The sequence below is a fragment of the Salvelinus fontinalis genome, chromosome 11 (genome assembly GCF_029448725.1).
Source record: "Salvelinus fontinalis isolate EN_2023a chromosome 11, ASM2944872v1, whole genome shotgun sequence".
NCBI classification, from domain to species: Eukaryota; Metazoa; Chordata; class Actinopteri; order Salmoniformes; family Salmonidae; genus Salvelinus; species Salvelinus fontinalis.
In genome coordinates, this window is record NC_074675.1 from 8,603,240 (window position 1) to 8,618,548 (window position 15,309).

The following is a 15,309-nucleotide window of genomic DNA, read 5'->3' on the forward strand; positions in this document are numbered from 1 at the left end:
CCTTCCCACGTCTATAGGATCAGAGACTACATATCCCATTATCCCTGAGGTGCCAGACTATGCAACTACGTCCTCCAGTAAAAGTCACGCTGTCATCTTAAAGTTTGGTATGGATTAGTTAGGGGTAGTGAATAGAGCGTAGTACATGCAGGAGGAGGCGATCCTGGGTTCAGATAGTATTTGAAATAGTTCAAAAACTTTGAGCGTTTGCTCTTGCCTGCCAGAAGCAGGTTTATTATGTCAGGGCTCAATCAAGCTTAGATAAAATATTACAAATGATTTCAAATAGTATATAAACCCATGTCTGGAGGCGATATGAGTGAAAGTGGAGTCTGGGGGAAGACGGCACGGTGAACGGCACGGTGGACGGCACGGTGGACAGCACGGTGGACGGCACGGTGGACAGCACGGTGGACGGCACGGTGGACGAAACAGTGGACGGCACGGTGGACGGCACAGTGGACGGCACAGTGGACGGCACAGTGGACGGCACAGTGGACGGCACAGTGGACGGCACAGTGGACGGCACAGTGGACGGCACAGTGGACGACACAGTGGACGGCACAGTGGACGGCACAGTGGACGGCACAGTGGACAGTGTGGTCTGGACTGATGCGTTTGATTAGCTTAGATCTATCAGTCAGTTCACCTCCAGATCAAAGCTGACAGGCTGACAGCGAGATGAGAGTTAACGTGACGAGCGTAGAGCTTATACTGTATTCAGACCCGCCGCTTTGACGGTTGGAAAGTCCCCGATATGATCTGACTCTCTCCTCTGACTGCTACACCTCCAACCCTCCAGGATACAAAACAACCGCTTGATGATCAAGTCTAGGAGCACAAAGGAAGACACATCAAGCAAAATATGTTTCTTCCTCTTTGATAAATCAACGTTTACTCTGCTCAGACCCTTTCTCTTATTCTGTCCTCCTGTTCGCCTCAGTCAAATGATGACAGTTACCATTATAGTCGGAACCACAAATGCATAACATATAATAATAATAATTATAATAATAATAATTGAACAGATAGGAATTAAACATACTATCAAACCAAGATTTATTAGAAGCTTGAAAAAGTGCTGCCTCCAGACCAGTGGATTCTGACAGTCTGATAATTGAATGAATCTGGGCGTCCACAGAGTAACCAGCAGAGTACTGCCTCCAGACCAGTGGATTCTGACAGTCTGATAATTGAATGAATCTGGGCGTCCACAGAGTAACCAGCAGAGTACTGCCTCCAGACCAGTGGATTCTGACAGTCTGATAATTGAATGAATCTGGGCATCCACAGAGTAACCAGCAGAGTACTGCCTCCAGACCAGTGGATTCTGACAGTCTGATAATTGAATGAATCTGGGCATCCACAGAGTAACCAGCAGAGTACTGCATCCAATTTACACACCTTTCTCAAACTTCCCAGAACACATTCATTTAAGTCTTCTCAGAATTCCTATATCCACGCGGCGACATCACCTCATCACTTCTCTCCCCGCTGCTATGATTGCATGTCATCAAATCACAGCTTGACAGAATGAAATCAATGACATTTCTCTTGCGCCTGGTTTGCGACGGCAGCTTTCTGTCTGGGAGACGGGAGAGCGTGTCATTTCTGGCGAAGGGCATTCTCGTCTTACATTTACATCTGGGTCATTTAGCAGACGCTCTTATCCAGAGCGACTTACATTCAGTGCATTCAACAACCACATATCACAGTCACTGCTAGTAAAACCTCCCTTTAAAACCAGCAGCTATCAGTAAATTCAGTGCTAATATGAAAAGATATCAGAGAGAAACTGTGGGATTTGATCTGCAACGCACCATGTGGATGCAGCAGGCTTTTGCTTCAGCCCAGGCAGTAACACAAACTGATTCAACTAATCCTATTCTTCAATCAAGAAACCAGTTCCTCCCATTGGTTTCAATACAGTGGTCCAGAAACACAAGTAACGCTCCATGTGAAAGTTTCCCAGAGGTACAGATCCAGGATCAGCTTCCCCTCCCCAATCCTAGCCTTAATCGTTAGTGGAGAAAATGCAATAATGATCCAAGATCATCCGCTAGGGGAAATTGCACCCTCCTCCACCAGTAACCCAAATAGTTGTGATGAAGCCACGCCCTTACCTGTCTGCGTCCCCGTGCACCTCCTTGACCACCCTCTGGGTGACCTCTAGCGACGTGTTCAGGTCAGGGGCGCGACCGACGTTCCGCGAGTATAGGTGAAGACCACCGTCTGTAAGGTACCTATAAAGAAGAAACTAAATCACTAAGCTGGGTTGTGTTAGCGACTGTGTGTATCGGGAGTGTGAGTGTGTGTGTGTATTGGGAGTGTGTGTGTGTGTATTGGAAGTGTGTGTGTGTGTGTGCATGCCCACGTGTGTGCGCACACATTTACAGGGTTGTAATCAGAGACGGCTGATAGCACATGAAAGCACATTAGGTTTAGGCTAATTAGGATCATAATTCAGCTAATCACTTTTTCATCCCTAGGTGCTATACGTTTTGCTCCTACAGTAACTTAATCATAGTTAATGTGGATGGTTCGTTCGGGTGGTGTTCAATAAATCAATTTCATACATGAACAAATAGGATGGGAGAACTAATGCAGGGTTAAGTTCCACATGGCACCCTATTCCCTTTATAGTGCACTACTTTATACCAGAGCCCTATGAGGCCTGGTCATATGTAGTGCACTATATAGGGAATAAGGTGCCATCTGGGACTCATGTGGGTGTTGGGGAAGAGCACTTATCAGTGTTCACCGAGGAAGGTTAACGACTAACACAGTGATGTACAATAGATCTGGGGCTACTCTTTCTCACTGAGCGATGTGTCAGCCAGCTATTGAGAGTTGGTATGGAATGTACATGTATGGTGAATTCCTCCCGTCGCAGCTCAATAGCTGTGTGAATACCACAACTTCATCGCCCCTCATATGTTCTCCTGTCTCACCACTCCATTTGGAAGAATCGCTAAGCCCTTGGCAATAACTGTGATTTTTGTTTTCAATAACAGGATTGACCCTGAATGTGTGTGTGCCTGGGGGTGTTGGGAGAAGCAGAAGACACATTTACGTTCTAACCAACGGACAATATAGAATCTATTCTATTCTGTCTATGGCGTAGTCGCTTACCCACTGGTGATGTCATCTGTCCTGACGTTCTTCCCCAGGATGTCTCCGTCGCTCATGTACCCTGCCACGTCCATCTCCAGCATCCCCTCCGGCCCTCCTCCCTTCTCCCCCTGCTCGGCCCCTCTCGCCCCTGCCGTCGCCGCTCGCCTCAGGGGGGCGCTGTACACAAACCGGGAGGAGTCCGAGTGACCGTACCGCCCAGTGGCGCCACCTGTGCTGGTACCCGTCCGAGGTGGTGGGACTGTGGTGTAGGTACTGGGCATAGAAGGGGCGTCGCCAGCTTGTAGGCGGGGGCTTGGGGCTGATTGGCCGAGGCGCCAGGAGGTCATGGGGGCGGAGCGACTGGTGATGCTCCGCCCGTTGACCTCTGTGGTCACTGTGCTGTCGAAGGTCGTCTCCAAGGTGCTGAAGAGGGGAGAGAGTTGGAGAGAGCAGAAAAGAGTTAGAGAGAGAGATAGAGAGATAGAGAGAGAGAGGAAAAGAGAGAGAGGAAAAGAGAGAGAGATAGAGAGATAGAGAGAGAGAGGAAAAGAGAGAGAGGAAAAGAGAGAGAGAGGGGGATTGTGAGAAAGAGAGCGTGATTAGGAAAGTTTCGGGACAGATCAGCTCAGCCCCCTGGCACAGCCACAGAGAGGATTTGAGCAGAGAGATCAATACTTTCAGCTCTGCTGACGCTTTACAAATATTCCCAATCTTTCCACCAGGGTGAGCTCTGGGGTGAAGTGCAAAACTGATCCAAGATTAGATCAGCATCTAGGGTCAACTTCACCCCAAGGTGACAGGAGTTTAGTTTGGAGAGACCCTGTTGAATGACCACACGGTGAACCCACAGCCAGCTCAACACACAGACCCAAATGTCCCTAAAAGATGTTGCTATTAGCATGTGCACCGTTGTATGAAGGACACGTTGCTCAGGCAGAAAGACTGCTAGTGTTGTTGCAACGAAGCAGTTTCCCTAAAATGGATGCCACTCGTTACCTCCACACACATCACCTACTGTAAGTGTGTGTTTGTGTGTGTATATGTGTGTGTCTAGCCTGCTATCTCGTAGCCTGACCTTCCTAAAGTTCTATTTCTTTCAGTGTTTTAAAGGGATAGTTCACTCAAAAACGATGCAAAACACAATCTCAGTTTTTGCTCTGTACTGAAAGTGCTCTATTGCACACACACACACACACACACACACACACACACACACACACACACACACACACACACACACACACACACACACACACACACACACACACACACACACACACACACACACAGCTTGAGCTCTCTCTGGTGGAAAGATAACTACATTACAGTCATGTCTGGAGGTCATCTCCATCATTGGTGTATAATCCACAAATATCAATGTCCTAAAATCTACATGTTCCAATACATTCCATCCCATTCACACTATGGCTGTTTATATCTCATGATTTATAAAACAGGATATAAAACTTGATTTTAAAGAGATTCAAACTGTATCTAACAAGAGCCAAAGTAAAGATGCTGAGAGAGGCATAACAACAAGATGGATTGTGATGATCATTAGGGACAGATGACATCCATCTCTAACCACTGTCAAACACTGAGCCGGATCCATCTCTAACACTGAGACTGATCCATCTTAAACCACTGTCTAACACTGAGACTGATCCATCTCTAACCACTGTCTAACACTGAGACTGATCCATCTCTAACCACTGTCTAACACTGAGACTGATCCATCTCTAACCACTGTCTAACACTGAGACTGATCCATCTCTAACCACTGTCTAACACTGAGACTGATCCATCTAAACCACTGTCTAACACTGAGACTGATCCATCTCTAACCACTGTCTAACACTGAGACTGATCCATCTCTAACCACTGACTAACACTGAGACTGATCCATCTCTAACCACTGTCTAACACTGAGACTGATCCATCTCTAACCACTGTCTAACACTGAGACTGATCCATCTCTAACCACTGTCTAACACTGAGACTGATCCATCTCTAACCACTGTCTAACACTGAGACTGATCCATCTCTAACCACTGTCTAACACTGAGACTGATCCATCTCTAACCACTGACTAACACTGAGACTGATCCATCTCTAACCACTGACTAACACTGAGACTGATCCATCTCTAACCACTGACTAACACTGAGACTGATCCATCTCTAACCACTGACTAACACTGAGACTGATCCATCTCTAACCACTGTCTAACACTGAGACTGATCCATCTCTAACCACTGTCTAACACTGAGACTGATCCATCTCTAACCACTGTCTAACACTGAGACTGATCCATCTAAACCACTGTCTAACACTGAGACTGATCCATCTCTAACCACTGTCTAACACTGAGACTGATCCATCTCTAACCACTGGGGATGTGTGAGGTCACAACCATATGAGTGTTGGTTTGTGAGTGAGTGTGTATGTGTGTGTGTGTGTGTGTGTGTGTGTGTGTGTGTGTGTGTGTGTGTGTATGAGGTTGTGTGTGTATGAGTTTGTGTGTCTGTATGTGTGTGAGTTTGTGTGTGTGTTGTTCTGTGTGTGTGTGTGTGTAAGGTTGTGCGTGTGAGCTATCAGGAGCACACAGAGGCTGCAGCCATGTGATCCTAGCCGGGGAAGGAGATAGCTAGCAATGTCACAACCACAGTCACTCTGCATCACCATCAACCCCCGATCAATTCTCCCCTTGGACACACACACACACACACACACACACACACACACACACACACACACACACACACACACACACACACACACACACACACACACACACACACACACACACACACACACACACACACACACACACACACACACACAAAGCAGTTGAGAGCGATGGTTAGTTAATATGGTGTAACGTTACAGCAGTGTGTCTCTATGGAATAATATGTTGCTGTCGTATGTGGACAGAGAGAGAGAGATAGGGAGAAGTAATGTGTGTGTGTGTTTGGAGGAGAGAGGAGAGCTGTGACTGTAGCGTTCCAGACCTGGTTGCCAGATCCTGATCAGGTATCCATCAGGTATCCCCCATAGTGTTTGAGATAACCTGCTGTGGCGTGCCACTGAGCAGCTGTGTTTGATTATTCCTGTGCCAGTGCTGTGTGCAGGCAGGCAGGCAGGGTGTGGGAGCTCCATTGTCAGAGGGTCACCACTGCCCCCTATGGCACATGTTGGTACCTCAGCTCCAATAATGTAGTCGGGAAGCGATTCTCTAAAGCCCTGTTTACACTTGGAGCTAACATGGGTCATGTGATCTGATCTTATCCACATCCTGATTGTGCCCACATTTTCAGAATGTTGTCTACACATGGTATTAAAATGTGTCTCTTATCTGTCCATTGTCTACGCATTGTGATAAGATTCCCTGGTGGCTCCTTGTAGGCAAATTATTTCACAGCTATTCTTTCAAAATAATATTGATTTATTTATTTTATGACACATATTGACTGCATTAGCCAATGGTGCCAGCTGTCAATGATTTTAGGATCAGGATGATTTACATGGTTTCACTGTCCAGATCCATCTACACTACAATAAGACACAATGCATGTCTGACTACCTCCTGAAGTGACCTATATCAGTGTCTAGGTGGGGCCTGACTACCTCCTGTAGTGATCTATATCAGTGTCTAGGTGGGGCCTGACTACTTCCTGAAGTGATCTATATCAGTGTCTAGGTGGGGCCTGACTACCTCCTGAAGTGATCTATATCAGTGTCTAGGTGGGGTCTGACTACTTCCTGAAGTGATCTATATCAGTGTCTAGGTGGGGCCTGACTACCTCCTGAAGTGATCTATATCAGTGTCTAGGTGGGGCCTGACTACCTCCTGAAGTGATCTATATCAGTGTCTAGGTGGGGTCTGACTACCTCCTGAAGTGATCTATATCAGTGTCTAGGTGGGGTCTGACTACCTCCTGAAGTGATCTATGTCAGTGTCTAGGTGGGGCCTGACTACTTCCTGAAGTGATCTATGTCAGTGTCTAGGTGGGGTCTGACTACCTCCTGAAGTGATCTATGTCAGTGTCTAGGTGGGGTCTGACTACCTCCTGAAGTGATCTATGTCAGTGTCTAGGTGGGGCCTGACTACTTCCTGAAGTGATCTATATCAGTGTCTAGGTGGAGCCTGACTACCTCCTGAAGTGACCTATATCAGTGTCTAGGTGGGGCCTGACTACTTCCTGAAGTGATCTATATCAGTGTCTAGGTGGAGCCTGACTACCTCCTGAAGTGATCTATATCAGTGTCTAGGTGGGGCCTGACTACCTCCTGAAGTGATCTATATCAGTGTCTAGGTGGGGCCTGACTACCTCCTGAAGTGATCTATATCAGTGTCTAGGTGGGGCCTGACTACTTCCTGAAGTGATCTATATCAGTGTCTAGGTGGGGCCTGACTACCTCCTGAAGTGATCTATATCAGTGTCTAGGTGGGGCCTGACTACCTCCTGAAGTGATCTATATCAGTGTCTAGGTGGGGCCTGACTACTTCCTGAAGTGATCTATGTCAGTGTCTAGGTGGAGAGGCTGGTGGGGGATGGGGCCCAGGGCATGAGTCGGTCCACATACAGTAGTAGGTGACAGATCCCTCACATTTCCATGTATCTAATACGCACGCACGCACGCACGCACGCACGCACGCACGCACGCACGCACGCACGCACACACACACACACACACACACACACACACACACACACACACACACACACACACACACACACACACACACACACACACACACACACACACACACACACACACACACACACACACACACACACACACACACACAATCCTGTCTCCAGGAAGGTGGAAGACTGATATGGTGTCATCACGGAGGCTAACCCACAGTATGGGAGCGGCCCTCTTCCTCTCCAAACCCAGAAATCAATAGTCAGGATGAAACGGGGTGGAAACAGCACAGGAAGAATGGGGGGGGGGGGGGGGGCACAACCTTGATGTGTGTATCCACATTTACAGAGAATATTGTTTTCCCATCGTTGACCTGGAGTGCGCTGGATAAGGTAATATGAAGGACGGTAGAATAATGATCCTGCCTGTCTGGAGTATGTACTGCATGGACATGGATGGGAGAGCTTCATTCAATAGGTCTGCATTGGGCTGCCGCTGGTTGAAATGCATGGGGGTGTTGAGGTACAGCTGTATGTGCATTGGGCTGCCACTGGTTGAAATGCATGGGGGTGTTGAGGTAGAGCTGTATGTGCTGGTTGAAATGCATGGGGGTGTTGAGGTAGAGCTGTATGTGCTGGTTGAAATGCATGGGGGTGTTGAGGTAGAGCTGTATGTGCTGGTTGAAATGTATGGGGGTGTTGAGGTAGAGCTGTATGTGCTGGTTGAAATGCATGGGGGTGTTGAGGTAGAGCTGTATGTGCTGGTTGAAATGCATGGGGGTGTTGAGGTAGAGCTGTATGTGCTGGTTGAAATGCATGGGGGTGTTGAGGTAGAGCTGTATGTGCTGGTTGAAATGCATGGGGGTGTTGAGGTAGAGCTGTATGTGCGGTGGGCGCCCAGGTTGACAGGTGTTACAGATCAATTGGTTTCACCACTGATGGCGTGAAGGAAATGAGTTTAGCCTGTGCAAGTCTACGTCCCAAATGGCACCCTATTCCCTACAGAGTGCACAGGGCTCTGGTCAAAGTAGTGCACTACAGGGAACAGGGTGCCATTTGAGACACTGCCTAAGCCTGCATCTGTGAGAAATCCCATGCTCTCCTCAGCACGGTGTGTATCTGCCCAGCAGATATCCAAACATCGTATAGCTGGGAATAATTGACTCTGCCTATAACGCTGTAAACACCAATTAAACAAACTAGACCGGGTAAAACTAGTACATTTAAAATGTCATCCGAGGAGTCAGAATCCCATGGGACTAATACACAGCCACAGTGGAAAGGGATTTTTGGGGGCAATTGTTCTTTGCTTGCAATCTGGGGAATCGCCCTTGAAGAGCACAGCATCTCTTCATATGCGGAAAACATATTTCTCTTCAAATGTCAATCAATACTATTTTTTAAATTCCGTCTGGGTGTAGGTTGGACAGAGAATCAAACACGGGCTTTGATCGATACAGATTATCTGTGGTGGTGTGGCATGCAACGTCTGGGTCTTGGAGGAATGTGGAGGTTACTGTGAGGGATGTTAGTGTTGTGGTGGATTGCGCTCTGTTTCAAGCAGAGTTCAATTACAAACCGGGCGGGAGGCCCTGGGGCTGGGATTCACACGTTAGAATCAGCCATAGAGAACAACCAGTACATGAGTTATAACAGAGAAACCACCACACAGAGAGGTCCTTTAAATGGGTTCTAACAGAGAAACCACCACACAGAGAGGTCCTTTAAATGGGTTCTAACAGAGAAACCACCACACAGAGAGGTCCTTTAAACGGGTTATAACAGAGAAACCACCACACAGAGAGGTCCTTTAAACGGGTTCTAACAGAGAAACCACCACACAGAGGTCCTTTAAATGGGTTATAACAGAGAAACCACCACAGAGAGGTCCTTTAAATGGGTTCTAACAGAGAAACCACCACACAGAGAGGTCCTTTAAACGGGTTCTAACAGAGAAACCACCACACAGAGAGGTCCTTTAAATGGGTTATAACAGAGAAACCACCACACAGAGAGGTCCTTTAAACGGGTTCTAACAGAGAAACCACCACACAGAGAGGTCCTTTAAAAGGGTTATAACAGAGAAACCACCACACAGAGAGGTCCTTTAAACGGGTTATAACAGAGAAACCACCACACAGAGAGGTCCTTTAAATGGGTTATAACAGAGAAACCACCACACAGAGAGGTCCTTTAAACGGGTTCTAACAGAGAAACCACCACACAGAGAGGTCCTTTAAATGGGTTCTAACAGAGAAACCACCACACAGAGAGGTCCTTTAAATGGGTTCTAACAGAGAAACCACCACGCAGAGAGGTCCTTTAAACGGGTTCTAACAGAGAAACCACCACACAGAGAGGTCCTTTAAAAGGGTTATAACAGAGAAACCACCACACAGAGAGGTCCTTTAAACGGGTTATTACAGAGAAACCACCACACAGAGAGGTCCTTTAAATGGGTTCTAACAGAGAAACCACCACACAGAGAGGTCCTTTAAATGGGTTCTAACAGAGAAACCACCACACAGAGAGGTCCTTTAAATGGGTTCTAACAGAGAAACCACCACACAGAGAGGTCCTTTAAATGGGTTCTAACAGAGAAACCACCACACAGAGAGGTCCTTTAAATGGATTCTAACAGAGAAACCACCACACAGAGAGGTCCTTTACATTTCTATACTATTCCTGACAGGATATCAGATTGATGACAAACACAGCCTCTCTATCAGCTGGACCAGATGGCCATGAAGCACGCCATGGAAATGAAGCTCCAGTCAGAAAAGAAAAAAGAAATCCCTCATATAAATAACAATCACGCACTGTGGGCCGGTTCTTCATGCAGCAGTGATTCATTACAATGGAGGTGAAAAACCTTCGCCCTGATTACCTCTTCACGGCAATTTCTGTGTGTGAAAGACCTTTTAATGGCTTGCCCATTCTCTAGTTACGAGCCCCATTGGAATTCCTGTCTGATACCCTCACTCTATTTACACTCATATATACTGTAGCAGACAGACTGACAGACGGGCAGACAGGCAGGCAGACAGGCGGGCGGACAGACAGGGGGGCGGACAGGCGGTCGGACAGACAGGCGGGCAGACAGGCAGGCGGACAGACAGGCGGGCAGACAGGCGGGCAGACAGGCGGGCAGACAGGTGGGCGGACAGACAGGGGGGCAGACAGGGGGGCAGACAGGGGGGCAAACAGGGGGGCAGACAGGGGGGCAGACAGGTTTCTACATGACTGATGTTGAGGGTTTGATAATCCAGGTTCCATGCTGAGTGTCCTCTCCTCATCACATCTCTAAGTGTCTCAATGGAATAACAGCCGTGGCCCCTGGGGGTCTAACTGGAGTCAATGTGCTAGAGAAACAATGGTGCTTTATTGATCAGCAGCACCGTGCTCCTTTCTGGTGGCGGTGAGGGAACACGCGCTGCCATCTGTCACCGCTGTTCCGCCGCCTTGCCACCATTTCCCCCACAAATGGGTCAGAAATATCAGAATAATCCATTGGAGAAGAGAGGAGTACAGCCCAGAGCCATGACAAAAACCCATGGTCATCATTATGACTCGCCGGAGATCAGCCAAGACACTCCTTTAATGCGAACAGGCTGCTGTTGTGACGGACCAGACATGATAGGTTGTGGTTTTCTGTCCCCCTCAAACACCATCAAAGTGTGCCAGTAGCGTGTAAGTACTTGATTAGAATATCTAGGAAATATCAAGATAGGATAATTGGGGGAAAATCATAAAGAGTTTTGAGACTTCTGAGAAACGCTGACCTTTATATTCTGATCAAATCAGAATGTTGCATCTTAAAATAGAATGCCAGACAGTTTAAAACCCTGAACACATCAGGAATCCTAAATAATAACTGACCTGGTGTTTAAGTTGAGGACCTGATATAATTATAATCATGTCAACTTTAGATTGAGCAACTGCAGAGAATGAAAAACAACATGTAATTGTACGAGGTCAACTATTTCAATTACAGTCAATTCAGAAAGTAAACCAAATCCAATTCCAATTCAAAATTGTTGTAATTGAAAGAATTGAAAATAATTGGAATTTCAGTGTACTTCCTGAATTGTCTTGACTTGAAATGGAATTGAGCCTAACCCTGAGCCCCACAGTGGACGTTCCCGAGCCCCTTGCTCACCTGTGACTGATCTGCGTCCCCCGCAGACTGGACATGGTCTCCTCCAGGTTCTGCCGTAGGTCAGCAATGTTCTTCACTGTCCGCATGCGTCTCGTCTCGGGGTCTTCCCCTGTAATGCACAGAGAACCGCTTTATGAGAGATGTTGGGCTCTGTGGTGAAGTTTCCCTTAAATACAGATCTAGGATCAGCTTCCTCTGTCCCAATTCTAACCTTAACTATTAGTGGGGAAAAAGCTAAACTGACCAAACATCCGTGTCTAGGGGCAACTTCATGTTACACCAGATGTGGGCTCCTGTAACATTCTGTTTCCTCAAGACGCCGTCATACATCAGCATCACCAACATCACCATGACAACGCACTCTGACAGGTAGCATGGGTACGCATTCCAAGACGCTGTGCCAACAGTTTGAACCCGTCTCAGCTGTCAGGATGGAATTGTCAACGAAACATGTTTTTAGTGGGAAAAGGACATTTCTGCAGTCCTGCCATTTTCAACGGGAACATAGAAAACCACTGCCATGACACTGCATTCTCCATCTGTAAGATACAACCTATATTTTGCCTCAGCAGCTAAATCTTAGATAGTCTTTCAATTTTAGTCAGTCCCATCGAAATGCATTTCATCTCAGTCCAGGACTTTTCCCCTGATTCCAGTTCAGCTCCGACTGTAACCACTTCATGTTTTATATACTTACAATAGTTTTATATAAGACTAATTCACAGTGAAGTGCCTGATGCCAATTCTACTAAAGTATATAAAACCCATTCTACTGCAGTATATTAAACCCATTCTACTGAAGTATATAAAACCCATTCTACTGAAGTATATAAAACCCATTCTACTGAAGTATATTAAACCCATTCTACTGCAGTATATTAAACCCATTCTACTGCAGTATATAAAACCAATTCTACTGAAGTATATAAAACCCATTCTACTGAAGTATATAAAACCCATTCTACTGAAGTATATAAAACCCATTCTACTGAAGTATATAAAACCCATTCTGCTGCAGTATATAAAACCCATTCTACTGAAGTATATTAAACCCATTCTACTGAAGTATATTAAACCCATTCTACTGAAGTATATTAAACCCATTCTACTGAAGTATACTAAACCCATTCTACTGAAGTATATTAAACCCATTTATTAAACCCATTCTACTGCAGTAAATAAAACCCATTCTACTGAAGTATATTAAACCCATTCTACGGAGGTATATAAAACCCATTCTACTGAAGTATATTAAACCCATTTATTAAACCCATTCTACTGCAATAAATAAAACCCATTCTACTGAAGTATATTAAACCCATTCTACTGAAGTATATTAAACCCATTTATTAAACCCATTCTACTGCAGTAAATAAAACCCATTCTACTGAAGTATATTAAACCCATTCTACTGAAGTATATTAAACCCATTTATTAAACCCATTCTACTGCAGTATATAAAACCCATTCTACTGCAGTAAATAAAACCCATTCTACTGAAGTATATAAAACCCATTCTACTGAGGTATATAAAACCCATTCTACTGAAGTATATTAAACCCATTTATTAAACCCATTCTACTGCAGTAAATAAAACCCATTATACTGAAGTATATTAAACCCATTCTACTGAAGTATATTAAACCCATTTATTAAACCCATTCTACTGCAGTATATTAAACCCATTCTACTGAAGTATATAAAACCCATTCTACTGAGGTATATAAAACCCATTCTACTGCAGTATATTAAACCCATTCTACTGAAGTATATAAAACCCATTCTACTGAAGTATATAAAACCCATTCTACTGAAGTATATAAAACCCATTTATTAAACCCATTCTACTGAAGTATATAAAACCCATTTATTAAACCCATTCTACTGAAGTATATTAAACCCATTCTACTGAAGTATATAAAACCCATTTATTAAACCCATTCTACTGCAGTATATTAAACCCATTTATTAAACCCATTCTACTGCAGTATATTAAACCCATTCTACTGAGGTATATAAAACCCATTCTATTGAAGTATATAAAACCCATTTATTAAACCCATTCTACTGCAGTATATTAAACCCATTCTACTGAAGTATATTAAACCCATTCTACTGCAGTATATTAAACCCATTCTACTGAAGTATATTAAACCCATTCTACTGAAGTATATAAAACCCATTCTACTGAAGTATATTAAACCCATTCTACTGCAGTATATAAAACCCATTCTACTGAAGTATATAAAACCCATTCTACTGAAGTATATAAAACCCATTCTACTGCAGTATATTAAACCCATTCTACTGAAGTATATAAAACCCATTCTACTGCAGTATATAAAACCCATTCTGCTGCAGTACATTAAACCCATTCTACTGCAGTATATCAAACCCATTATACTGAAGTATATTAAACCCATTCTACTGAAGTATATTAAACCCATTCTACTGAAGTATATAAAACCCATTCTATTGCAGTACATTAAGCCCATTCTACTGCAGTATATCAAACCCATTATACTGAAGTATATTAAACCCATTCTACTGCAGTATATCAAACCCATTCTATTGCAGTACATTAAGCCCATTCTATTGCAGTGCATTAAGCCCATTCTATTGCAGTACATTAAACCCATTCTATTGCAGTACATTAAACCCATTCTGTTGCAGTACATTAAACCCATTCTACTGCAGTATATCAAACCCATTCTATTGCAGTACATTAAACCCATTCTATTGCAGTACATTAAGCCCATTCTAAAGGGGAGCTACAAATAAGCAGTAGAGTGCTACAGTACTTGTAGGCTGCGTTCCAAATGGCACCCGATTCCCTACATAGTGCACTACTTTTGGCCAGAGCCCTATAGGCCATGTTCAAAAGTAATGCAGTGTGCAGGGAAAAGGGTGCCATTTGGATTTTACCCGTGGCAGTGTCTTCCCACAAACACAGTCGTAGACACAACAGCTGTAGGAAGACAGTACAGTGCTATAGGCCAAGGGCAAGGCCCCGTAGATCTGCCTGCCTAGTCCAATTAGGCCTGGCTATGCTCCAGCCATCATCGCCTCTGTCAGCGGACACCATGGGCTGGTAATTAACATGAGTTGTGGGAGGCCCAAAATGGACGCCAGTCACAGCAGTTTCCAGTTTCAAGGCACAACAAAAAAGAACCCGTCTCCTCAAAGGAGCGTTGCAGAATGAGTCGGCACACGCGTCTAATGAGGGAATAACAGAAAGTGTCAGCGCTGCCGATAAAGTGTTCATGCTTTTTCTATTTCACATTGGAATGCTGTAACCACGCCAACACTGGGACAAATGTGGTGAATGTGTGTGGGCTTTTAAAATGGCTTGTTCCTTTGTGTTGAACTATAGTGTTTATTTAC

At 45.0% G+C, this 15,309-nt stretch overlaps 2 protein-coding genes across 9 annotated transcripts in view; one reads left to right on the top strand and one right to left on the bottom strand.

The window, feature by feature from the left end:
- The window catches only part of LOC129864961 (neuron navigator 3-like), a 290,755-nt gene that overhangs the window by 66,605 nt on the left and 208,841 nt on the right, over window positions 1-15,309 (top strand). The window lies entirely within an intron of this gene.
- The window catches only part of LOC129864963 (neuron navigator 3-like), a 46,989-nt gene continuing 33,141 nt past the window's right edge, over window positions 1,462-15,309 (bottom strand). The window contains exons 4-6 of the mRNA XM_055937315.1: window positions 11,926-12,034; window positions 3,133-3,537; window positions 1,462-2,243 (exon numbers count right to left, since the gene is read on the bottom strand). Coding sequence (XP_055793290.1) covers window positions 2,120-2,243; window positions 3,133-3,537; window positions 11,926-12,034 — 638 coding nt within the window. The 3' untranslated portion in view covers window positions 1,462-2,119. The remainder of the gene's footprint in view (window positions 2,244-3,132; window positions 3,538-11,925; window positions 12,035-15,309) is intronic.